Source organism: Protopterus annectens, chromosome 4.part1, assembly GCF_019279795.1.
Source record: "Protopterus annectens isolate FY-2018-M chromosome 4.part1, PAN1.0, whole genome shotgun sequence".
In the NCBI taxonomy this organism is placed as follows: Eukaryota; Metazoa; Chordata; order Ceratodontiformes; family Protopteridae; genus Protopterus; species Protopterus annectens.
In genome coordinates, this window is record NC_056734.1 from 807,652,187 (window position 1) to 807,678,005 (window position 25,819).

Consider the following 25,819-nt stretch of genomic DNA (forward strand, 5'->3'; position numbering starts at 1 on the left):
TTTATATCCTTCCATATCCCTCTTCATATTTATGATGATCTGTGTACTCTTATCAGCTCAGTAGTACTCCATATTACCTTAACAGCATGGGCACTAAGCTTTATTCCTGACCTAGTCCATGTCTTGTGGTGCTAATCCTCCTCCTCCTGCTTGTCTTTTCATCAAGTACCTTTTCACTTAAATCACCACACTGTCTACACTTCCACAACATCTTATTATTTGGACAACTCCAGGTCCCCTCTTATACTAACAGTGTCTACTTTTTCATGTTGCATCTCTGCCTGCAGTTCCGTCATTTATCTTTCATGACTTCTTAGTATTGCACATTAAAGCAGTTATATTTTAGGCTTATTGCACATCATGCTTTTGTATTTTAAGTGTATTAATCATTAATTCCCTGTAGACTGTACCAGTGTAGAGGCCGTGAAAGAACCTACCAGCTCTTCCTCGAGGGAATAGCAGACATCCGACTCAGGTTTAGGGGGAACCATGGCTTGTTGTGACTGAAGGCTCGTGTGGCATTACCCAGATTATAGTATGAGAGGATGTCCCTACCAACATTGTGGAGTGTAGACCTGACGTCAGGCCCATCCACCTTTCACCAAATGGAGGTTCCCAAAAAGAAAAAAATCAAGACTAAGCATGTTTCCCCAGTTCCTCAGGAACAACCACCGGATTGGCAGGCCTTTTCCAAGGCCTGTTCAATGCAAAATGGCCCTGAGACAAACCTCCGCTCTCTCTCCATTCTTCTGCACTCCTTCCTTTACCCCTCAAAAGAGGACTTCTGAGGAGTTTTCCTCCGATGAGGAATCCTCTGGGGACGAATAATTGGCTTGTTCAGTCCCGATTTTTTTCCCCTTTGGTTATGCCTCCCCAGAAGAGGATTCCAATGGCACTGATTCCTCGAGGGAGGATATCTGACTTGGGAAAACAATTCTTAAGATGAGGGAGTTCCTCAAGTGTGATTGTTGTCATGTTTCTGACATCCAGAAAAGATACTGTAACCTGCTATAGAAGGACTCCCCTTCCCCATCTGCCATACCTCCTGTTCCGCCAGCCTTCCTAGATGCCTTTACTGCTGATTCTAAATGCCAAGATTATTAACCTCCAGCCCCCAAAAAGCCATAAAGATTTTATAAAGTGCCGAAGGACTCCATATTCCTATTCAGGTGTCCCTCTGCAGACCCAGCTACTATCTCAGTATCTGCAGACAAGAAATCCAAGAAATGCTACCTTCCACTTCTCTGCTTCCCTCAGATAACGAAAGCAAGGTCAGAGAGAGAATAGGAAAAAAGTACTACACTTCAGGTACTCTTTTCTTCAGGGCCATTAACTATCAGACCCATATGGCCAAATATTCTTTGGCCCTTCTTTTGGACACTGGCAAATTACGCTCTGGGCTTCCAGACTCTTCCCACTAAGGGTAAGGTTACCTCCATCCTTAACCCCCTCAGCTCAGGTTACATGGCATTCCATAAAGTGTAGCTATGATGCCATGGAGGGAGTCATTTTAAAGCAGCTGCTTCTGGGTCAGTCCTGAGGAGATACTCTTGGCTCAGGCTCCAAACTTTGCCTGATGACATTAAGGCAAAAATCATGGATGCCCCCTGGACAACAAGGCATTTTTGGTATCTGTGTTGCAGAACTCTTCAAGTCTCTTCAGGAGACGGTCAAGGAGCTGCAAGACCTGAAGCATATTTTTATTTCCCTGCTGCCCAGGTTTCAAAGGAACTACCCTGCCAAGCCCAACATTCCAAAGATAAGAGAAGACTCTAGGGAATGATTTTCCTCCAAATCAACCACTTTTACTCCCACACAGAAACAGCCATTTCTGGCCAAGCCAGGTAGTCTGTGACTACCCACCTCCCGAGCCTTTAACACCTCTGTCTCAGTCTCTCTCGCTCTCCCTGCTTGGAAACAGATAACTCGGGAAAATTGGGTCCTATCCATCATCCTGTAAGGTACTTTATGGTGTGGAAGACTCCTCCCCCCTTGAGGGATATTTCGCAACCTCCAAAGGAACAACTGGAACTCTTTCCCCAAGTCATTTCCAACCTCCTTTCTCAGGGAACTGTTCAGGTAGTGCTGCCCTCTCAAGAAGGAAAAGAGTTCTACTCCTGGATGTTCCTGGTACCCAGGAAGGATGGTCCTTGGAGACCCGTTCTAAACCTTTCCCATCTAAATACCTTTCTGAAGTTTCCCACCTTTCGTATGTTAACCCTGCCCCCACCCTTCTTCCTCTCATTCTTTCTCAGCTTTCATGATGTGATTGGTCATCAAGGATGCCTATCAGGAAGTTTCTTTACTTTGCTATTGTTTCCTCACATTTTCAGTTCTGTGCCTTGCCTTTTGGATTGTCTACAGTCCCAAGGGTCTTCACAAAATGCTTAGCTCCTGTCATAGCTTTCTGCAGATACAGATCATACAGATCTTCCCTTATCTAGAGGACCTTTTTCTCCAGAGTCAGACTCCAGACACCCTTCAGGAGAGCCTCACCTTCATGTCATCTCTGTTGCAAAGTCTAGGGTTCGCAATCAGTTATCAGAAATCTTCCCTGGTCCCTTCCCAAGACCACGTCTTTCTTGGCTGCAGTATCCAGACAGGATGTTGGCTTCCTTACCTCCAGAAAACATCCTGTCCCTCACCTCCTACTTCCAGAACCTCTTGCCTTCCCAGTCCCTGACCATCAGGGAATTTCTTTGCCTCCTAGAGTTCATGGCTTCCACTATTCCCATGCTCCCTCTAGCCAGGTTGCACATGAAGTTCCAGTGGTTTTTGAGAACAGTGTGGGTACAACACTCCCACCCTCTGGAGTTTATCCCACTCCTGCCTTGTCTGAAGGAGGAATTACACTGGTGGATCCAACAGGTGGCAAAGAACCAAGTCTTACCCTTCCAACCACCTCCTCCCACCCAGTTGTTCACGGATGCCTCAGACATGGAATGGGGAGCAATTCTTGACTCATGGAGGATCAGAGATGTCTGGTGTCCAGCTCAGAAATGGGAGCACATCAATATAAGGGAGGTGAGGGCCCTGATCATCCCGCTACAAATCTTCAAGCCTCTTCATTCCCCTGGGTTTTGAGATGGTTTATAGAAAATACCATGGTTCTCTGGTATGTCAACAAACAGTGAGGAACAAAGTCCTACCTCCTCTGTAGACTAATTCCCAGGCCTGCAGAGTCAACTTTCCCTCCAGGCAGTTTACATTCCCTCGACATCGGATGTGATGACAGAGACAATGAAAGCAGGTCCATGACCCAATCCCATGAATGGATGTTACACAGGGATGTGTGTCTGGATATGGTCCATTGATGGGGTATACCTCGGGTAAATCTTTTCACCTCCCCCATGAACAAACAACTTCCCAAGTTTTGTGCCAGGGTTCCAGATCCCTTGGCATGGAAGGTGGATGCCCCATCTTTCCCTTGGAAGGAGATTATTCTTTATGCATCCCCCCTTCCCACTTCAAAAGGTCCTGTTGAAAATCCTACAGGAGCAACCAGAAATCTTGCTGGTGACTGCTTTTTGGCCAAGACAGCATTGGTTCCCCCTTCTGCATTTAGTCAAGGGCAATCACCCCAAGTTACCCCAAAGAATGAACCTACTCGCACAAGGCAAGGGAACTTTAGTGCATCAACAGATGGCAACTCTACAATTGACTGTCTGGGTTATAGGGTTTTGATTCCCTTCAGACACCTTTTTTTTCTGAGGGCGTGCTACAAGTTATGCAGGAGACCAGAAAACCCACAACTAGGAAATCCTATGTTTCCAAATGGAAATGTTTTTCCATCTAGTGTCTTACAAAGGATTTACAACTGCTGCTTGTCCCAGTGGTTCTGTCCTACCTGTGTGAATTACTGAGGAGTGGACTGTCATACTCCTCATTAAAGGCGCATCCTACTGCTGTCTCTGCTTGTCTGCCTATATCTCCCCATTTAGGTTGGAAGTTAAACTCTTCTTAAAAGGCATCTTACAGATTAGAACTCCAAGGAAACCAGTCCCTTCTCCTTGGGATCTGAACTTTGTCTTGGAAAAACTTGCCCAGGCCCCTTTTGAGCCAGCAAGTTCTGATTTTCCAACACTGCACCTGGATCCTCGTGGCCATTAATTCTGCCAGAAGAGTGTCTGAGTTACAGGATCCCATGGCCTTTTCTCCCTTCACATTTTTTTTTCCCACAGGGATAGGGTGTCCCTACGCACGCACTAACCTTTCCTTTGTGCCCAAGGTGAGTAATGAGTTATCTCTGTCAGTCAGTCTTCCAACCTTTTTCCATTCTCCTCAGTCCTGTATTGAGAGGATCCTACACACTTCAGATGTGCACAGGCAACTCTGATATAAATTGGATAAGACCAGACCAATTTTAAAATCTGACTGCCCGTTTGTTTCCTGTCATACAAAGATCCTGGGCCATCCTGTTTCCATGCAGAATTTCCACTTGGATTTTCAAAACTGTTTCCTTCTGCTATGTAGCTTATGGAAAGAATCTACCCTCACCTATTAGGCACATTCCTCTAGAGCAGTGTCTTCCTCCAGTGCATTCTTTAAAGGCTTGGACACTTGCTTTATTCTGTAGGCAGCTACCTGGTCTTCTCTTCATACCTTCACAAAACATTACAAGTTAGATGGCATTTCCAGGTGCAGAGCAGGTTTTGCCATGGCTGTACTGCATGAGTTTGTGGAGAATGTCTCTGCCACCCCCCCCCCCCCCATTCTTCCTCTGCATGAGCTTTGGTATTCTCCCTCTTGTTGTGAATACTGCAGCATATGAATAGAAGGACATAGAATAGTTGTGTAATATCTTACCATAACCATAGATGTCCTTCTCTTCTATATGTTGCAGTATTACTTCCCCCCCCCCGAATGCGTGCCTGGCTTCTGTTGGCATGTTTTCCTCTCCTTGGACCAGGCTGGTGCTTTTTGCAGAATTCAGTTCTGAGGTTTGGTATGTGCTGACATCTGCTTTATACCCGACGTTACTTTATGACTGTATGTTTGATACCATGTGGCGTCACACGTACCTCACAGTAACAATAGACTTTGGGGTACTTGTGTATTATCACAACCGCATTCCAAACAGCAAATGGCTTATTTCCAAGCCATTTAGTTTTGTCTCTCTAATGATGTCTTAGTGTTGAAACAGCATTTTATTTGAAGGATGCTTCATGCTTCTTTCAGTTTTGCTGTCTTCATAGTGTTTACATAAGTACCCTTATTACTAAAGCAGAAATAAACCGAAATTTAATTTTCAGTTTCTACTGATGTACAGGTACAAATGCTGCTTGTGTATCCATGATAAACACTATGAAGACAGCAAAACTGTAGGAAGCATGAAGCAACCTTCAAATAAAATGTTTCAAAAGTAAAGCATCATTAGAGAGAGAGAGAGAGAGAGAAAACTAAACAGGATGGTTTTACATCAGCCAAGGATTGGGACTGTCTGATGTCATTCTTAACATCACAGGGTGAAGCACAGACCAGTAACATTGCAATTACTTTGATGGCAGAAACATTATCTGACAGGCCTGTCATACCTCTCAACTGTCTAGATTTTTGCAGAATGTCCAGGATTATGCCTCGTATTTTTGGTCCGTTCCTCTTAAAAACTAATGTTTTTCTGGCAAATCAGTGTGGAATGCTGTCACTAAATCATGACATACATTTGCATTTCAGACTTTATTTCCCCCAGAAAATGCATGATAACACAAGTCCTGTTATTCTAGCAAACTTCTAAGAGCAATATTTAAAACCCTTGCCTATTTTGGCTCATTTGTTCACTACATGTCTCAGCAAGAGTACGGCTTGGAAATGAGCCATTTGCCTGTTGGGAATGTGGTTGTGATAATACGCAAGTACCGACTTTGGTATACTGGCCGAACGTACCGGCGGACTCCCTCATGTTAAAAATGCTGAACCATATAGAAAAGAAGGACATCTATGGTAAAATTTTGCACAACTGTTCTCTCCTAGCACATCAGTCTCCACTAGAAATGAACACTAGGAATTCACAGAATCTCTTGTTTCTGTTTTCATTACCTGCCTCCATGCTGAGATAGTGTGCGCATGCGTGTGTGTGTAGTGAGCAAACCCCGTACTGTTACTGCAACTGTTTTGAGTCCATGACCTGTTCAGTCCCAAACCATCCTAAGATGAGATAACTTAGTGCCCTACCCCCTCCCCAGTTTAAACTACACTTGGCTATGCGATCATTTTAGCCTACTGACTCTTAACATTGTTCTGATTTCAGAAATGCAGTAGTAAATTTATAACAACTAAAACTGTCTGCTGCCTTAATTCTCCATGCTGTTATGTATTCCTGATCCAGTTTTAGTTGAAGGCAGATAGTGTTAATGGATACTAGAAAATGTTTAGCAATCAGGAGTGTTGTACTGGTGACAGCTGACCCCCCCCCCCACCACAACCATACTCCGTAATTCTACATGTACTGTTTTATCCTTCACCTACTTATAGTAGCCATAACTAATTTTTTTCTATCTGTAGGTTGAAACGTATCTAAAATGTTAGTTGTAGCCCTTCAGACTGAGGCTAATTTCATTTTAGGTAAGTACGCTCGAGGTGCTAATGAGTGTATGTTGCTGGCCACACACAAGTTAGTTGTTCAATAGTCCCATCTAATGATGATATTTCCCCAGTAGAAGCATTTACAGAGTTGTTGATTAAAGCAGCTGCCCCAAGTGTTTTGCCTTTGAAGGTATTTTTTTGATATTTCCCAAACCTTGCAATGTTATATTAACATCAGTTACTTTGCAGACTGGGATCGGATTCAGACGATCGACTCCCTGTTGCGGAAAGGAGGGTTTAAGGCTCCAATTACTTCAGAGTTCAGGAAAACAATCAAACTAACGAGGTAAGGGCAAGGTCCTGGACCACCATTCTGATCCCCTATTAGTGTCACACTTAATGTTTGTTACAAGTCACAGGTTATGTAAGACTTGTTAATGTGTTCATCTTATTCTTGTGTATGGGTATGAGATTTGGCAGAAGGTAAGGTCACAAAAGCAGACATGCAATGCATGAGTTTTTAAAAATGCAAAAAAAAAACAAATTTTTTTTAGAAGTTGATATGATACAGTTTAGTGTGTGTGATTTAATTATTCCTCAACAAAGTCATCCACCTAGTATAGTCAGTTTTGATTTATCCAAATGTTTATAGTTTTTTAATATCATGACAGGAGTAAACTTGGCTCATTGTTATAAATTTCATATGCAGACTGTCAACCATAAGATAAAACTGTCAGCCAGGTGTGTCTGTATCTGCAGCTTCTTCCTATAGATTTGAATCAGCATGTATGCAGTCCCCAATCTTGAACCGTCATCTTATGGTTAAAATTATCTCTCATTGTCCATTCATGTGCCAAATCTTGATCAATGTGATTTGGCCAGGGAGCATGTAGACTTGCATCTGAAATTGAAGTCCTTCCAGTTTTCTCAACCCTCACTGTTTACTGTTAGTTATTTTTTTTAGTACTTTGTTTTCTGTTTTTGTACACTTCTGGGTGGTTTCCTTACCCACTCCTTTCGGAAATACTTCTGATAATATAAGCAAGGGAGTCATCTTGGATTTCTTTTCTTCACAGTTTACAATGTTCGTCTGTTCTGATCTGATGACATCAGCAAATACGTATGCACTCCCATTATTGCAGAACTACCCATGCAGGCATTTTCAAGGGGGGCCTGTGCCTCTTTCAGACCAAGGGATATATAATTTTTCCTCACACTGTTTTTGTAGTGCATCATTTGATAAGCTTTGAAGCATCCCGTTTGTTTTCCTCTCCAATTGATCCAACACTTTGAGCTGGTCACTTATGCTAGATTTGTAGTTTAGAACTAGGAGGGCAAGTTGAACTTTAGTCCTGGATGTCAAGGCAGTTTTCAGTATTAGTTTGTCATTTGAAATGCTCCTTACTAAGCTTTGTTCTCATTTGTTCTTGTATTGCTGACTTATCTGTTCCTTGATGTTTAGACTGTCTCTCTTGTTCCACTTCTTTTATATCCTGTGCTAGGGTGATGTATCTTATTGCTTCAGTTGCTTTTGCACAAGAATAACAATATTTTTCAATGTTAAGTTGTCAACTTGCCTTCATTCTTGCTGGATGGGTACGGAGCCGATCCTCGGCTCTGACTCTGCTTATACCAAAGCTCGAGAGCTATTTTTACCGGCTCGAGGTAACCCTGTATCCCACAATGCTAGGCGCTAACTACCCAGATCTTGTTTGCAGCTTAGCTGCGAGGTTGCGTTTTTGCTGACTCTCTGGTAAATTTTCAAAAAAACAGCTTTTCGGGTAAGGTTTTTCCCTTTTATTTTCAGGGTTAGTGTTCGTTATTTCCCCTTTTCACCCTCTTAGAGTAACCCACTTTGTATAGTCCCCTTTTGGGTCTATTTTCTATCCCCTCGGCCCTTCCTTCCCCTTATATAACTAGGCCTTAGGGCCAAGTTAGTTTTTGGGTAATTTGTTCAAGTTAGTTTTAGTTTTAGTCTTAGTCTTTGGTGTGGTGAAGTGACTGGACTAGGTTTTTTCTTTACTGTGTGTGTGTGTGTGTGTGTGTGTGTGTGTGTGTGTGTGTGTGTGTGTGTGTGTGTGTGTGTGTGTGTGTGTTTGGGTGTATTCCACCATTATGTCTAAGGAGTCCAAGGTCTCAGGCTTCAAGAAGTGCTGTCAGAAAATGTCTCTGACAAACGGTCACACTTCTTGTGTGTATTGCCTAGGCCCTCTGCACCTGCAGGACTCTTGTTCCGTCTGCCATGCATTCAGTCCTAGCGTCCTGCAGGAATGCAGAAACAAATTGATTTTTGAGAGGCTTATTGAAGCCTGAAGGCTCCCCGGCCAAGTCCTCGTCGGGCAAGCCTTCTAAGCCCACTAAATCGTCTGCTCCGAGTTTAGAGCCTCTGACCAGTGGTGCTACTTCTGCTTCGGCTCCGGCTGGAGCAGACGCTTCAAAAACTCAGTCGGCTCCGATAGTTTTGTCGGAACCGACTTTGACCCGTAAGCGCTCCAGGTCCCCCTCTTTGGAGTCGGTCCATTCGGCTCCGAGATCTCCTTTGCTTTTGGAGCGCAGTCACCGGTCCCATTCCTCTCGGTCTTCCAGGCTTTCGGACCATGACCTAGAGAGGGTGGTTAGCAGACTCCTTAAGTCGCAGGCACTGGCCCAGATGCTTCATAGCCTTTCTCAACAGACAGTGGCTATCCCCATTCCATCATCGATTCCTCCTCCGACTCTTCCCCTGAGTTCGGAGCCGGAGTTTGTGGGAGCCGGGACCGTCGACACATTGGAGCCGATACCACCCATTTTGGCTCCATCGTCGGCTCAGATTTCTTCTATGGTACCATCCTTGGAGGGATCCGGACGCCGTGACTCCCTCGTCGGTTCTGAGGGGGCGAGTGGCATCGGACCCTTGTCTGACCCCGTTCTCCCTCTCAGAGCCTCGGCGCAGGTGAGTTCGGCTCCGACATCGGCCTTGGAGCCATCCCTCTCTGTGCCGGAAGGGGTCCTTATCTCTTCGGAGCGGGGACCTTCTTCTCTGCCTGATAGGGGTGCTTTCGAGGTCATGAGGAGTGTGCTGGCCCCTGTTCCTTGGTCGGCTCCCTCAGCTCCTCCCACTGTAGTGCCTGCTACGGTCTCTACCCATCCTCTCGACCCTGACCGCAGAGATCCTACACCTCAGGGGCCCCCATTGGGAGCATCCTCCTCTTCTGAGGCCTCCCCTGATCCATCAGGGGAGCCCCCTCGGAAGAGGAAATGTAAGAGGAAGCATCTGGACTCCCCTGAGTCCATCACATCTGATACCGACTTGGATGAGTCGGAAGGGTCCCCAAGATTCCCCTCTGAGGATTTCTCCTTCTCTGACATCCTTGCGATCCTCAAGCAGAGGGGGAACTGGTCTACCCTCAATCCTTCCGAGGATGAGTCGGTCTACCTAGAGGCATTTGGTTCTTGCCCTTCCACCTCCTGGGTGTCTCCGCCCTTTGACCCCCTTATGGAAGTGGTGGCCAGGAAGGCATGGGCGGCCCCTGACTCGATGGAACCTACCCCGCAGAGGCCTTCAAAATTTATCACAGCCCCTGCTGATAAATGGTTTTTGACCAAGGGTGTCCCTGTTGATGCCATGGTGGTGGCAGCAGCCACTAAGAAGGAACTGGCTGATCCTTCGGTACCTATCCATCCTCCTAATAAGGAATCTAGGACCATGGATGTGTACGGCAAGCGGATATTTTCTTCAGCGACCTTTACCATGCGGTCGCTGAATTACTTATGTCATTTCACCCATCTTCAAAGAGACTTGCTCAAAGAAATGGGTGACACTCTACCAGATCCAACAGCTGCGGGGTCTCAGGACAAAATCATCTCCCAGCTGGCAACCCTAAACTCGATTGTTAACTCCTCCATGCGGCTTATTTCTTATGCGGCCGATGGGGCGAGTAGGGCTGCAGGCACAGGTGTGGCTTTAAGACGACATGCCTGGATGCGGCTTTGTAACTTTGCTGACCCCTTTAAGGCGTCCTTCACCAACTCTCCCTTTGATGGTTCGGCGTTGTTTCGACCTCAGGTGAAGGATACTTTGACCAGATGCGAACAAGACGGCAAGACTCTCTCTGCCATGGGAGTCCGTTTTTCCACCCCATCCAGACCATACCCCAAAGGTCAGAAGGGTGGAAAAATGTGGTTCTGCAAACCACAGGGAGTTGCGCCGGACGCACAAGGTGAGTTCCCCTCTAGAGGCGGGGGGGGGGCAACAATAGACGCCGCCCCAGGGGCAGAGGGGGTCCGCAGAATCAGGGTAGCAGAGAAGCTGTCTCTGGCCAACCCTTCCAGCATCCCTGAGAAGCTGCCCGACTGTCCATCTTCGGAGGCAGTCGGGGGGAAGATTATCACTGTACCCAAAAGCCTGGCTTTCCCTTACCGAAGACACATGGGTTTGGTCGATCATATCCGAGGGTTACAAAATTCCCTTTGTCCACACCCCAAAACAGCCAAACAGGCACCTTCCAGATGTTCCACCCGGTCTAAGGGAACAAGCAGTATTAGACATCTCAAAACTGCTAAGAAAAAGGGCCATCCAGCCAGTCCCAGCAGACCAGCAAGGATCCGGAATCTATTCCAACTTCTTTTTAGTACCAAAAAAGACAAGGGGACTGGAGACCAATTTTGGATCTCAGCAGACTGAACAAGTCTGTTCAAAGAACGAAGTTCCGGATGGTCACGGTACAGTCCATTCTACCCTTTCTGGGTCAGGACCATTGGATGTGCTCTATAGATGTTCAGGATGCGTACTACCACATCAAAATGCACAGGCGCGCTCCAGGAGGTTTCTCCGCTTCCGGCTGGGAGCCAGTCACTACCAGTTCAGGGCCCTGCCCTTTGGTCTCACTACAGCCCCCCGAGTGTTCACCAAATGCATGGCAGTGGTTACGGCTTATCTGAGGCGTCAAGGATTCCAGGTGTTTCCATATCTAGACAACTGGCTCCTTACCGCCACCACCAGGCGTCAACTTATTCAATCCAGAGATTACACTATTCAGATTTGCGAAGAGCTAGGTATCTCCATAAACTTCGAAAAGTCTGCCTTGTCGCCTTGTCAGTCTATTACCTTTATAGGCGCCATATTAGACACAGTCGAACTCTCTGCAAAACTGACAGCTCAAAGAATCTCAGATATTCATGAACATATTCATATCCTGCTTCAGAACAACAAAATTCAGGCCAAGTTTGTACTGAAGACTCTAGGTCTCATGGTGGCTGCCATTACGTTACTTCCCTTAGCTCGCTTCCACATGCGACTCCTGCAATGGATGCTCTTCTCTCAGTGGTCCTTCCAGCAGCTGCCGATGTCACACTACATTTTGATAACCCAGTTATGCAAAATACACCTGTCTTGGTGGATGGTCTCCCTTCAAGTGACTCAGGGTAGACCCTTCGTTCTCCCCCCCCCCCCCCGGTTGCTACAGTGACAACGGATGCCTCCCTGATCGGGTGGGAGGGGGGGGCATTTTCAGGGCAGGATGGTCCAGGGCACTTGGCAACCTTTCGAATGCCACCTGCACATCGATGTCCTAGAGATGAGAGCAGTTCTTTTAGCGTTGCAAGCCCTTCAGGACTCTCTTCCCATCGGGACGATTGCAGTTCAGATGGACAATATGTCCGTAGTGTGGTACATCAACAAGCAGGGCGGAACCAAGTCCTATTCCTTATTTCAAGAAGCACTCAGACTTGGGCAGTGGGCGATCTCCTCTCAATGGTTTCAGATAGCAACGCATATCCCCGGGAAGTCCAACGTCATAGCGGACAGGCTGAGCAGAGCCATTCTCATGCCGCACGAGTGGTCTCTCAAGCAGTCAGTAGTGGAAAAAATTTTCAGAAAATGGGGTCAGCCTTGCTGCGATATTTTCGCTACACCCCAGAACAGCAAATGCCACAAATTTTTCACTCTCTTCCCGGCCATCCCGCCAGAGACGCTCTATTCCACGATTGGCCCCAGGGTCTCCTGTACACCTTTCCCCCCTTTCCATTAATCACTCAGTTGATTCAGAAAGCTACCGCCTTGAGATCCACAATGATCCTCATTGCTCGGTACTGGCTTCGACAAATATGGTTTCCGTTCCTGCATCGTTACCTCTTAGAGCAGCCCTGGCATCTGGACCCAGTTCCAGATCTCTTGACCCATCAGTCGGGCAAGCTGCACCAATCTCTCCCCTCTCTCAACCTCACAGCTTGGTTGCTCCACTTCCAACCTTAGCCAGGCTTCCCTTTATCTCCCATTCGGTACGTGACATCATTTTAGCTTCTCACAAATCTTCTACCAGGGGGATTTATGCCAGCAAATGGAAATGTTTTTCCTTCTGGGCAAAATCTAGGAACATAGACCCATTTGTGGCTCCTATCCAATCAGTCTTAGATTTTTTGGCCAATCTCTTTCATTCGGGTTCTTCTTCCTCCACTATCAGAGTCCAGTTAGCGGCCATTTCAAATTTTCATGTTGGCTTGTCAGACTCCTCCATTATGTCTCATAAACTTTGTAAAGCATTCCTTAAAGGTATCTTTTTACTTAAGCCCCCTGTTAGACATCCCCCACCGCAGTGGGATTTGAATCTAGTTTTAACCTCCTTGATTCTCCCTCCCTTTGAACCTGCGGCTTCCTGTTCCTTGAAGTTACTCTCATGGAAAACTTTGTTTCTAGTGGCCATAACCTCTGCGAGGAGAGTCTCAGAACTTCACGCCCTTTGCGTTCGTCGTCCTTATCTGGTTTTCCATAAAGATAGAGTGTCCCTCAGAACTAACCCCGCCTTTTTACCCAAGATATCTTCTGAGGCAAATCTAAACCAGACTATCGATCTCCCAGTTTTCTTCCCTAATTACTCTGACAGAGCAGAACAAAAGTTACATTTCTTGGATGTTCGTCGCCAACTCCGTTACTACCTGGATAGAACCAAGCAAATTAGGAAATCTGACCAGCTCTTCCTATCTTATGCTGAAGGGAAGAAAGGCCTTGCAGTTTCCAAAGTAACCCTTTCTAGATGGTTGGTCTCTGTCATCACTTTCATCTATGAACTGAGGCGTCAAAAGCTTCCTTCAAGACCTAGAGTCCATTCAACTAGAGCCTTAGCTACGTCTATACCCTTTCAGGACAGGTTGCCTTTAGATTCAATTTGTGCGGCAGCCCCATGGGCCTCTCCCCATACCTTTATTTCTCATTACAAATTGGACATGGCCTCCAGAAGCCGAGCTAACTTTGGTTCCACCGTCCTCAGGAGTCTGTTCCAACGAGCCACCCAGGGTTGAGGTGCTAGTGATGCGGTCCCATACAGCAAGAATGAAGGTGAGATTGACAACAACATTGAGAAGTTATGTACCTACCATAACGTTCCATGTTAGTTGTCTTCTTCTCGCCTTCTTTTTTGCGTCCCACCCTCCAACCCCCTAGCCTGGACAAATCGATAGGATCCTACGGAGCCTTCCTTTTTTTTTCCCAGTATGGTCTCCAGTGGTTATCCTTTTCTTGGGATAGCTATCTATATGGGTATGCCATTCTCTCCTTTGTTCTGGGGGCAGAACTGCTATAGTGTTAGCTATCAAACGAGATCTGGGTAGTTAGCGCCTAGCATTGTGGGATACAGGGTTACCTCGAGCCGGTAAAAATAGCTCTCGAGCTTTGGTATAAGCCGAGTCGGAGCCGAGGATCGGCTCTGAACCCATCCAGCAAGAAAGAAGGCGAGAAGAAGACAATTAACATGGAACGTTATGGTAGGTACATAACTTCTCATTCTTGCATCATCTGAAAGTTTTAGTTGTACTTCCAGTTGCGTGTCAGGCAAACTGCACATGTCATTTAGCAAGGCTGTTTTGTGGAAGTCAAGCTGTAGTCATAGTCTAGTCTATATGGTAAACAGCTGAATGGGATGAGGGAAAGTCATAATAGCAGTTGTGACAAAGGATCATCCTTAGAATGTCCCTCGATGCATTTTAATACCTGTAGTGATCTGCCACTTTTTCTTGAGTCAGGTATAACATGGTTTGCTACTGTTTAATAATGACTGATGTATTATGTTGTTTTATACATCTATATGTGGTTTGTTTTATATATCTATAAGCATGCAGTGAGTGATCCACAAATGTGGAAGACTGTCAAATGCATTTTTGTAGTCTGCTCAACCCATACTAAAGTCTCACTCATTCAGATTTCTCTCCAGTGGCTTTAAGTGTAAATGTTCCTGGTTCAATACATGTTTCTTTTATTGCCTTTCTGTTCCATGACTTTTTTTTATCTAAATGGCTGTAAACTCTGTGCATCAGTTTTGGATATATAATTTGTTTTCTTGGAAGGAAAGTTATTGATGAGTAGTAGTTAGGATGTCTTGCAGCCAGGTTCTCTTTTAAGGTGGAGTCTTTTTTTTTTTTTCATTTCTAGCAAGGCTAGTGTCTGTTCTTGATGTGCATGTAAGGATTTTTTACTCTTGGCTAAATCTTGGGGCAGAGATGTTAGTACCTTTAAACAGAAGTCAGGGACATCATCTGGAACTGTAGTTTACTACTTGAGACCTTTTCATAGGTTCATAGGTTGGTACTAGGCTGTCAGCCCTAGGGCCTATACAAGCCTAGCCATGACAATTCCCTGGCTATTTCTTCCCTGGACCCCTGTCTAGCAGGGTGACTGACGTGATCCCCGGGGTGAATTTCCTTTCTCCCATCCAATTGTTAAGGCTTCTTTTGAAGAGGGCCAAAGAGGCACTCTGCTTGACATGTATGGGCAATCTATTCCAGAGTCTGGGGAGTCTCTGGGTCAGGAACCTATCCCTCCAGCATGTTTTGTCTGTTGTGATGAAAATGTTTAGATCCCTGGAGCATGTGGCTCTGAGGGATTGGGATTTCTTTAAGTGTAGCATGTCCAACAGATCTGGGTTTGACATGGCCTTGTATGTTAAGCAGAGATCGCCTCTGAGTAGACGATATGCGACAAGAGTATAGCTGGAGTTTTTTAAGGAGGTCAGCGTAGGGCATCTGCTTTAGGCCTGTGATTCTTTTAGTGAGGTATTTCTACGGCCTTTCCAGTTGTTGCAGATGTCTTGAGAGGTACATACCAAACGGGGCGTTGTATTCTATAATGGGTCTAATGAGGGATGAGTACAGTGGGGCAATGACCTCCTTTTTTCTGGATGAAAAGCCCTTAGTGATGAGGTGTGTCACATAGAAGGATTTCCTGACTGTTGTGGCGATGTGGTTATGGAAGGTGAGACCACTGTCCACCTTTGTCCCTAAGTCTCTTATCACACTTTCTTATCAGTGTTGACTCCGTTTCACTGGCTGTTGCTTCATCTATTTCATTATATGTGTTAAAATTTCTTATGGTTTCTTTTGCTAGTAATCCATTCAGCATTATGTTCAACAAAATGTTAGACATGTTTCCAGAATTTATAAATTTCTTTTGATTTGAATGATATTGCCATTGTTTTCTTTCCCAGTTCTTTATAAAAGTTTGAGTCATCAGTGAACTGCTTATTTTGTTCATTTCTATATATTTCCGGAGTTTTTCTACTTGTGGTTATATTTGAATTTTTCTGTTTGTGCTGAATTTTTTTTTAAAAGCGTTATCACAAAATCTTTGTCTGCTTTAATAAGTATTGTTTTTGTCATGTCTATCCTAAGAGTGTTTGATTTCTGTTTTCTACTTGTACATGTCTTAGTTCGTATAATTGTACCTTTCTCACTTTTTTCCTCTCTTTAACCCTTTTAATGTCTAAGGTTATAATAATATTACTCTTGGAGTATTCCTGATTACCATTGCTGGTGTCCTGTCCCTTTATAGTACTTTTTAGTACTGTTTCTCACACTTTACCATTGCTGATAATTTCTTTTCTTCATACTATTAAAATTTTTTTTTCCTACCTTACTCATTCTTTGCTTTTTGTATCTATATTAAAATAACAAAAAGTACACCAAGGCACCAAAAATCGCTAAGAAGAACACAGGTACCCTGAATATGGAACGGAGACTCCACGCAGTAGTGCAAAAACACAAGTTTATTCAGCAAACAAGACACACACACTAACGCTGTACACACACTATATTTTCGTTTCAATTTCTTCTTCAGATGTGGACTGAATCCTATCAGAATGCTTTTATAATGCCTCCAATACAAAAATTCCATCAATTAACCCCCTTCAGTTTCCCCATTTTTCCAGCGTAGCTTATGGAAAAATGGGGAAAACAAAGGGGGTTAATTGATGGAATTTTTGTATTGAAGGCATTATAAAAGCATTCTGATAGGATTCAGTCAGCATCTGAAGAAGTAATTGAAATGAAAAAGTAGTGTGTGTACAGCGTTAGTGTGTGTCTTGTCTGCTGAATAAACTTGTGTTTTTGCAATACTGCGTGGGGTTTCCATTCCATATTCAGGGTATCCATATTAAAATGTCTGATAAACCTTCAGGTTTTAAAAAAAGTGTGGCCTGCAGCCACACAATTTCCAATTAGGATGTACATTCAAAAAGTGCATGCACTGTTTAGGACCTTCTCATCTGGATTATGACTGTAACATTTGTAAGGGATTTAACTCCCATGCCTTAACTGACTGTAAAAATAAGCTAATTCTTAGGGGCTTACTGCCCTCAAAACCTGCATCTGTAGCCTCTGGGGCTCAAACCTCTAAACTTTTGGAGAAAAAAAGGAGATTTTCCTTCAAAAGCATCTCATAGGAGATCATCTGATCCGACAGTAGATTCTACTTTTGCTCGGTCCTCAGAGCCACCCCCTCAAGCAAGCTATAAAATCTGACCTGACAAATCAGCCTGGATCCATTCACCTAAATTACTGTCAGAGACTATCACCTCTATGCTCCCTTTGCCCTTTTTGGCACAATCTCCTCTTCACTACTCAAGACCCTCATCTTCTAGGAGCTTGTCTGAAGGAGCTGTGGACAGGATGTGGAAGTTTCTCAGGATGCAGATGCAAGTGGGATTAGTTTGGTCTCTAACCCCTTCGGGCTTGGAGACCCTTTAGTACACCTCTGGTATTAGCTCCTTCTCCAATCTGACTTTCAGTTTCAGTGCCATCAGATCTGAAAGTCCTGGAGTCCTCTGCCTCGTATCCAAAGATGTTGGCATCTTCAACTCCGATGGTGTCTGTGCGCTGTGTGGCACTTAGTACTTTGGAGCTGAAGGGCTCTAGCTCTGGAGTGTTAGATTTGATTCTGAAGTTGTGGGAGCCGACTCTACCCCACTGAGCTTCGGTGCTAGTCAGCTCTGCTCAGGACAAAGGGAGCCAACAGTCCATAACTCTGCCTTGTCAGATCTGTCGGTTTCGCTTTCTCCCAGGCAGTGGAGAGAGCCTTCTCTGTTCCTAGAGTTCAGACTTGTCTATCCCCAATCCCATTCAATTCTGCATCCAGAGCCTCAGTCCTCCATCCCACTTTGACAGCCAGCCCAAACCAGTCTCCAGACTACCCAGCTGGATATCGTTCTCTTTCACTACCTCATCTGAGCATCCCATTGAGAATGTTCCTCGTAAGAGAAAGTTCAAAGGAGGCCATTTAGCCTTTCCACAAGAGTCCGTCACTGAGGACACTGACTTGATGAAGGGGAAGGGTCCTTCAGATCACCACCAGATGAAGTCTTATTTGGAGGTATCTTAGAACTCCTAAACAAAGGGGTGGTTGGTCTCCCGATAACCCTTCGCAAGAGGAGTTTGTGTTCCTGGAGGCCTTGGGCACTAGCCCATCTACCTCCGGGGTGACTCGGCCTGCTGATGAACTCATTGATCATGTCTCGACTGGCATGGAAGGAGCCAGACTTCACTGAGCCAGTTCCTAAGAGACCATATAGGATCCTGGCACCACCAAAGGATAGATCACATTGGAGTAATGGTGGTACCTACTGATGTCATGGTTGTAGCAGTGGCCACTAAAATGTAACTGGCAGAACAACCCCCCCCCCCCCAAACAGACACTGGTCCTCTGTTTCAGCGACCTTTGCCCTTAGGTCACTGAATTGTTTGGCAGATTTTACAAGACTGCAGAGGGATTTGATCAAAGAACTTTCCAAACCCCTGTCTGGGACCATATTCTCTGAGGTAGAGAGTACTATTTCCTTGCAGTTGACTATCCTTCAGTCTTTCAAATTCATCCATGAGGCTCATCTCCCACATGGTTGAAGGTGCCTCATGGGCAGCAGGTTTAGACCTTTCCATCAGGAGACATGCCTGGAGGCGCTTATGTGACTTTATGGAACCCTTCAACTCTTTCATCGGTGCTCCACTTGACAGGCCTCCTTATTTGGCCCCAAAGTAAAAGACACCTAAGACATGCTCTCTAGGTGTGAGCAGGAAGGTAAAACCCTTTCTGCTGTGGGCATACGTTTTTCAACCCTTCAGCAGACCTTTACTGGAAACCAGTGTGGCGGACAGAAAATGTTCAAAAAATTCCAGGGTCCCTTCCAAGATCCACATGGAGATTGTTCCACAAGAGGCGGGGGGACTCTTAATGGAAGATGCCATCCCCACAGCAGAGGGGGACTGCTTAACCAGGGATCTAGTGATGCTTTCTCTGACAGGTCCTATCAGCGCTCCTAAAAGGAGGCCCAACTCTCCATCTCTGGATGCAGTCGGGGGGTTGTTTATCCCTCCACCAGACAGCCTGGCTAGAAATTGCAAAAGATACATGGCTGCTGAGGATAATACTCTGATGTTATACAGTATAATTTTCCCATTTACCCCCTCTATAGTATCAAACAAAATCCCTGATGTTCCACCCAGTAAGAGGTAAGCAGCACTAGAAATAAACATGCTGCTAGAAAATAGTCATCCAAGAGGTCCCCCAGACCAGAAAGAGTCCAGAACTTATCAAGATTCTTTAGTGCCAAAAAAGACAGGGGATTGAAGACCAATCTTGGATCTCAGCAAATTAAATTGATCAGTTCAGCAAACAAAGTTCCAGATGGTTACGGTTCAGTTCATTCTAGTGTTTGGACAACTGGATGTGCTTGATAGATTTTCAGGATATGTACTATCACATCAAAATGAACAGAGGATCCAAAAGATGTCTACTCTTACAGCTTGGAGCCAGTCATTACCAATTCAGAGCACTGCCCTTTTGTCTCACAACAGCCCCCAGGGTACTTAGCAAGTGCTTGGCAGTAGTTGCATCTTGCATGAGACTGCAGGGATTCTGACTGTCTCCATATCTGGATGACTGGCTCCTGATCAGGCATCAACTAATTTAACAACAAGACTACTTACTCCAGTTGTGCTCTCATCTGGGGATTTCTGTAAATTGTAACAAATCGCACCTCAATCCAGCTCCGACTCCATCGGTGCTCTGTTCAGTATGGTCACTCAGCTTCTCTCCCTCTATCTCTGAATTCAGACAATTCAGTCCCAGCTCAAAAAGATAATTTTAAAGCTCTTCTCTTTCTGCATGTCTACTCCAAGAATTGGTATCCAGGTCAGTGAAAATCACTGTTGTACAGCTGGCAAGGTATAATATGAGGATTCTTCAGTGAATACACGCAGCTCCGTGGTCTGTTCTCCAACAACCTTTTTCCACTCAGGTCAAAATAATGGAAGCTGGCAAAAATTGCTTTCTGTGGTTGATCCACAGTAATCAAAAACAAGAAGGGTGTTCTTTTGATGTTCATCGTGCATACAGCTGCAGTCATAACAGATGGGTTCTCCTGCCGTCAGGCGGGTCCTCGGTCGGCCGAATTCCAAAGTCTAGGTCCGGCGTCGGTTGTCGTCGCTTCTTCCCTGACGTCAGTGCGACAGGGGTATAAAGGAACCAGCCAACGCCATTTTCTTCAGTCTTCCTTGCCGCGCGGTGCCCGAAGCAGAAGCAGTTCGCAAGTGCCGGTCGGCCAGCTCCTGAGATTACGAAATTTGGAAACCGAAGTCGTCTTAAAAGCCAAGTACCCCGTTGGGAAAAATTTTCTTGCCTCAGACCGATGTCAGACAAAGTTAATAATTGTATTTCTTGTGGGAAGCAAATACCGCATAAGGATTTCCATTCCCTCTGTGTACCTTGTTTAGGCCCAGACCACGACGTCTCAGTCTGTCGCTATTGTGCTACATTCAACAAACGCACTATTAAGCGTCGGGCGGAGTTCGCCCAGCATTATTTTGGGAAAGCATTTAACTATACTATGTCGTCGGATACTCCGACTCTGGTTTGGTCTAAAAAACGCAAAGACAAGAACCGACACACGAGGTCCGCGGCCTCTACCGACACCATGTGGTCCGGTTCTTAGTGAGGCGCCTACGCAGCCCCTGATTACCGACGACACTTCTTTGATGGTGTCTCCTGTACCCGAGGTCGCAGGCTCTCTGGCCCACACCCCGACTACAGATACCAAAGCCACTCTTGGCGTTGAAACTCAGAATGTGGACAGGTCCACCTCCACACAAGGTGTCTTCAGACCTTCCTCTTCTTTCTCCATCAAGGCTTTCACAAAGTCTAAAGCAACCATGCACGCTAAGAGACCAGCTACACAGGGCCCATCTCCAGGCCCCATGCCTAAGAAACAGATGATTAAAATGGCTGAGGATTTAATTACTCTAATCAGAGGTTCTCAGCCCCCACCGGACAAAAGGCCCAGAGTGGAGGAAGATTCCCCCTCCTCTGATCAGGGCTCCATTATTTCAGAGCACTCTGATGATGAGGAACATTCTTACTCCCCTTTTGAAGACTCTGATGCGGAGGAGTCCATCCCTTCTGTATCCCCCCTGAGGATTACTCATTTGGAGAAACTTTGCATACCTTAAGGGAACACTTCTACTGGGAAGGCCAGGATTATTCAGATTCCAAGAAAAGACTCAGGGAATTTCTCTTGTTACCTCAGCATAGGCTTCTGGCTATATCTCCTGTCTTGGACATCCTAGATGATGTTTACTCGGAGGCCTGCCTTAACCCGGACTCTCTACCTCCAGCTCCAGTTAAGCCTGACAAGTACTACAGGGTTCCTGACTCACACCAATTTCTTTACAAAAGCCATGCTGCTGACCCAGAAACCATCTCACAGGGTCCCAAGGGAGTTAAGGCCTCCATTGCCAAAAATCCATTGCCTTCCGAGAGAGACTCCAGATCCTTAGAAAGGTGGGGAAAAAAGGTATATACCTCGGCTACCTTATCCATGAGGGCCTTAAACTGTCAGTTTCATATGCTAAAATACCAACAGTTTTTGTTATCACAATTGAAGAGTAAAATGTCACTACCTGAATAACCAGACTTGAAGGAGTTGCAGGATTTGATGCATAGTGCAGAACAAGTGGGTCAGCATACCTTACAATGTGGTTTTGATGCTCTAGAGGCCTCATGTAGAGCTGCTGTTACAGGATCAGTCATACGTAGGCATGCCTGGCTCAAGGAACAAGCCTTGCCTGATCATGTCAAAGCTAAATTACTAGACGCCCCTCTTCAAAAGGATGTACTATTTGCTACTAATGCTGAGGAGGTATTAAGGAAAATGGAGGAAAAGGCTAAATCAATGCAAACTGTGAAAGAATTTCTTCAGGTTCAACCCCCACGTTTTAGCAGAAATTGGCCTTCCAAAAACTGGCCCTTTCCTGCCACAGACAGACCCCAAAGAGGCAGATACAGGCGCCCGAGGGGCAGAGGACAATCCCAAGGATCGTATAGAGGCAGACAATGGCAAGCTCCTACACAAAGAGGTGGTGAGGACAACTCGCAATCTTTCAGAAAGCAAACCCAATGACTTTCCCCTTTGCATGCCAACCAGGTCTCAAATGGCAGCCCTCTTAGGAGGAAAGCTGGCATTACTTTCAAAAAATTGGCATGTTGTCACAAAGGGCAAATGGATCCTGGACATTATAAACAGAGGCTACAAATTCCATTTTCACACCCTTCCAAAAATGAGATGCATGCCAAACCTGCCACACAATCAAAGGGCAGAGGCACAAAGACAAATTACAGATCTCATAAACATGAAAGCTATTCAAGAGGTACCTACATCGAACAAGGTCAAGGTTTTTATTCCAGGCTATTTCTGGTGCCAAGGAAGGGAAAAGATTGGAGACCTATTTTGGATCTATCCATCCTAAACACATTTCTACTCGTACCAAAATTCAAGATGCTCACTCTACAGCAACTTCTTCCCATGCTGGGCAAGGAGTCTTGGCTGGTAACATTGGACCTCAAGGAGGCATACCTGCATGTCCCAATCAGACAAAATTGCAGAAGGTACCTCAGATTTCTTGCAGGTTCAACCCATTATCAATTCTCTGCATTGCCCTTTGGCTTATCTACTGCCCAGAGTATTCACGAAATGCCTGGCATCAGTAATTGCCTACTGCAGACTTCAAGGGATACAAATATACCCCTATTTGGATGACTGCCTGATCCAAGCGGACAGCAAGCACATTCTTCTGAAACATCTGGCTTATGTAATAATGTTATTGAAATCTCTGGGATACACAGTCAACAAAAAGAAATCAAGGCTAATACCCTCTCGGAAGATAATTTTCCTGGGTGCCAATTTGGACACAAACACCCAGATGGCCTACCTCACGCCAGAGAAGCAGGGGCAACTAATTCAATACTTCAGAACACTAGCAAATTGCACCAGGCTGACTGCAAGGAAAATCCTGCAGGCTCTGGGATTAATGGCATCTTGCATCTTACTTATCCCATGTGCAAAGCTGCATATGAGGAAACTACAATGGTACCTGAAAAACCTATGGTCTCAACACAGCCACAGTTTGGAAACAATAATACCACTAATTCCATGTCTGCAAAAGAAATTTCTGTGGTGGGCTCAAGCATGTCAAAAAACACAGGTCTTCCATTCAGCAAGCCCCAAGCAAATCAAGTCATCACAACAGATGCCTCGGACTACGCCTGGGGGGCGCACATGACAGATCGGTGCATTCAGGGCAAATGGTCCCAAAAAGAAAAGCACCTTCACATCAATCAAAAAGAAATGCTAGCAGTAATAAATGCTATTATAGCTTTCAAGGACCCTTCTACAACCAGGTCAGCTATTGATAAGAACTGACAACGCCACAGTTATGTGGTACATAAACAGGGAGGAACACATTCTTACCCCCTATGCAGACTGGCCATGTCACTTTGGAACATGGCCATGGACTTACAAATGGAGCTACAAGCACAGTACTTGCCAGGCAAGGAAAACACGCTGGCAGACAACCTAAGCAGGAATATGACAGATCCACACAAATGGAAATTGCATCCAAAAGTTTTTACAGAAATAATCCAAGAATGGGGAAGGCCAGACATAGATCTCTTTGCCTCCCACAAGAATCATCAATTGACAAAATTCTGCTCAAGGATCTTCCATCCAAAGGCCTGGAGAGTGGACGCTCTTTCTTTCAGTTGGACATCAATGACAGTTTATGCCTTCCCTCCTCTTCCTCTGCTGCCCAAAGTTCTATTAAAGACCAAAGCAGACAGACCAAAGATGATTCTCATTACTCCGGACTGGCCAAGGCAACACTGGTACCCACTCCTGAGAAGCCTGACGCATTCCCCACCATGGACCCTGCCTCTAATGCCTCTTCTTCTGACTCAGCACAGTTTCAAAACTATTCACAGCCAGCTAAAAACACTCAATCTAGCCGCATGGAAGATTCCTTAGCATCACAACAGGCCTTACTCTCCAAGGAGGTGCAGGATGTCATTTTGGAGGCCAGAAGGCCATCAACTAGAAAAGCTTACTCCGCAAAATGGAAACATTTTTGTGTCTGGAATGAGAAAAAGGGCCAGGATCCTGGAAAACTGAATTTACCTCAAATACAATATTTGGCTGAACTGCTAAGCAGTGGACTTTCTTTCTCCTCCATCAAAATACATGCCTCAGCCATTTCTGCAGAATACAACACTGATCCACCTTTATTCTCTCACCCTCTCTTAAGACAATTCCTCAGAGGGGCTAAGAATTTAGGGCCTCCAAGGAAACAACCAATACCTGCTTGGGATCTTAATTTCATTCTGGAAAAACTGACCTTGCCTCCCTTCGATCCAGCTGCCTCATCAGATTTGCAATATTTGTCCTGGAAAACAGCTTTCCTTCTGGCTATCACCTCAGCTCATAGAGTTTCAGAACTACAGGCTGTCATGTCTGTACAGCCTTTTATCATCTTCCATCAGGACAGAGTTTCCCTACGAACCAACCCGTCCTTTATGCCTAAAGTGGTATCCAAGGTAGCTTTAAATCAGGCCATACATTTACCTACTTTTTATCCTACTCCTCAAAACAAAGGGGAGAGATTACTACATTCCTTGGACATCCACAGACAACTGTGTTATTATTTGGACAGAACAAAGCCTTTCAGAAAATCAGAACAACTCTTTGTGGCCTATGCGGTAGGAGCTCAAGGGAAGCCAATTTCCAAACAGACAATCTCAAAATGGATAGCCCACTGCATACGCTTTTGCTTCATGGCAAAACTGTTCCTACAGGCATTAGAACTCATTCCACCAGGGCCACAGCCACCTCTGCAGCCTTCCTCAGAGGAGTTCCTACCAAGGATATTTTGGAAGCAGCCACTTGGAGTTCTGTGCATACCTTCTCCAAGCACTACAACCTACCATTATACTCCAAATCTAGAGCAGGCTTTGCCACTGCAGTCTTGCAGGGCATTTTAGCTCCTCCTAGTTCCACCTAGTGCCTACCACCCCTTTCTTAGCTTTGGGATTCTACCCATCTGTTATGACTGCAGCTGTATGCACGATGAACATAGTACAGTTTTGTACCTACCATAAATGTAGATGTTCGAGTGCTAATACAGCTGCAGTCCAGGTTTCCCTCCCTCCTTCCCCTCTTGGAACAGGCCTATAGGCTAACGCATCCTCATACAACCTGATTGGGGTTTTCATTTATGATGTATTTGCTTGCAACTACTGTTTTTTGATTATATTGCACTGCATTATCACACAAATTTATGTATTGCCTTCTTTCTGGGGGCACCTGACATCTGGGGCAAGAAAAACTGAAGAAAATGGCGTCGGCTGGTTCCTTTATACCCCTGTCGCACTGACGTCAGGGAAGAAGCGACGACAACTGACACCGGACCTAGACTTTGGAATTCGGCCGACCGAGGACCCGCCTGACGGCAGGAGAACCCATCTGTTATGACTGCAGCTGTATTAGCACTCGAACATCTACATTTATGGTAGGTACAAAACTGTACTTTCTCCCTCAACTCAAGGTCAAAGTGACCACGGATGCCTCTCAGATTGGGTGTGGGGGGCACTTCTTGGGAAGGACGATCAAATGCATATGGTCCCCTGAAGACGCCAACACTCATATCAATGTTCTGAAGATGAGCTGTCCTAGTGTTGCAA

General features: G+C 45.3%; 1 protein-coding gene across 1 annotated transcript in view; it reads left to right on the forward strand.

Annotated features, from left to right (window-relative positions):
• The window catches only part of LOC122801312 (AMMECR1-like protein), a 1,138,599-nt gene that overhangs the window by 951,579 nt on the left and 161,201 nt on the right, over positions 1–25,819 (forward strand). Inside the window, exon 5 of the mRNA XM_044070856.1 lies at positions 6,772–6,868. Within this exon, the coding sequence (XP_043926791.1) occupies positions 6,772–6,868 (97 nt within the window). The remainder of the gene's footprint in view (positions 1–6,771; positions 6,869–25,819) is intronic.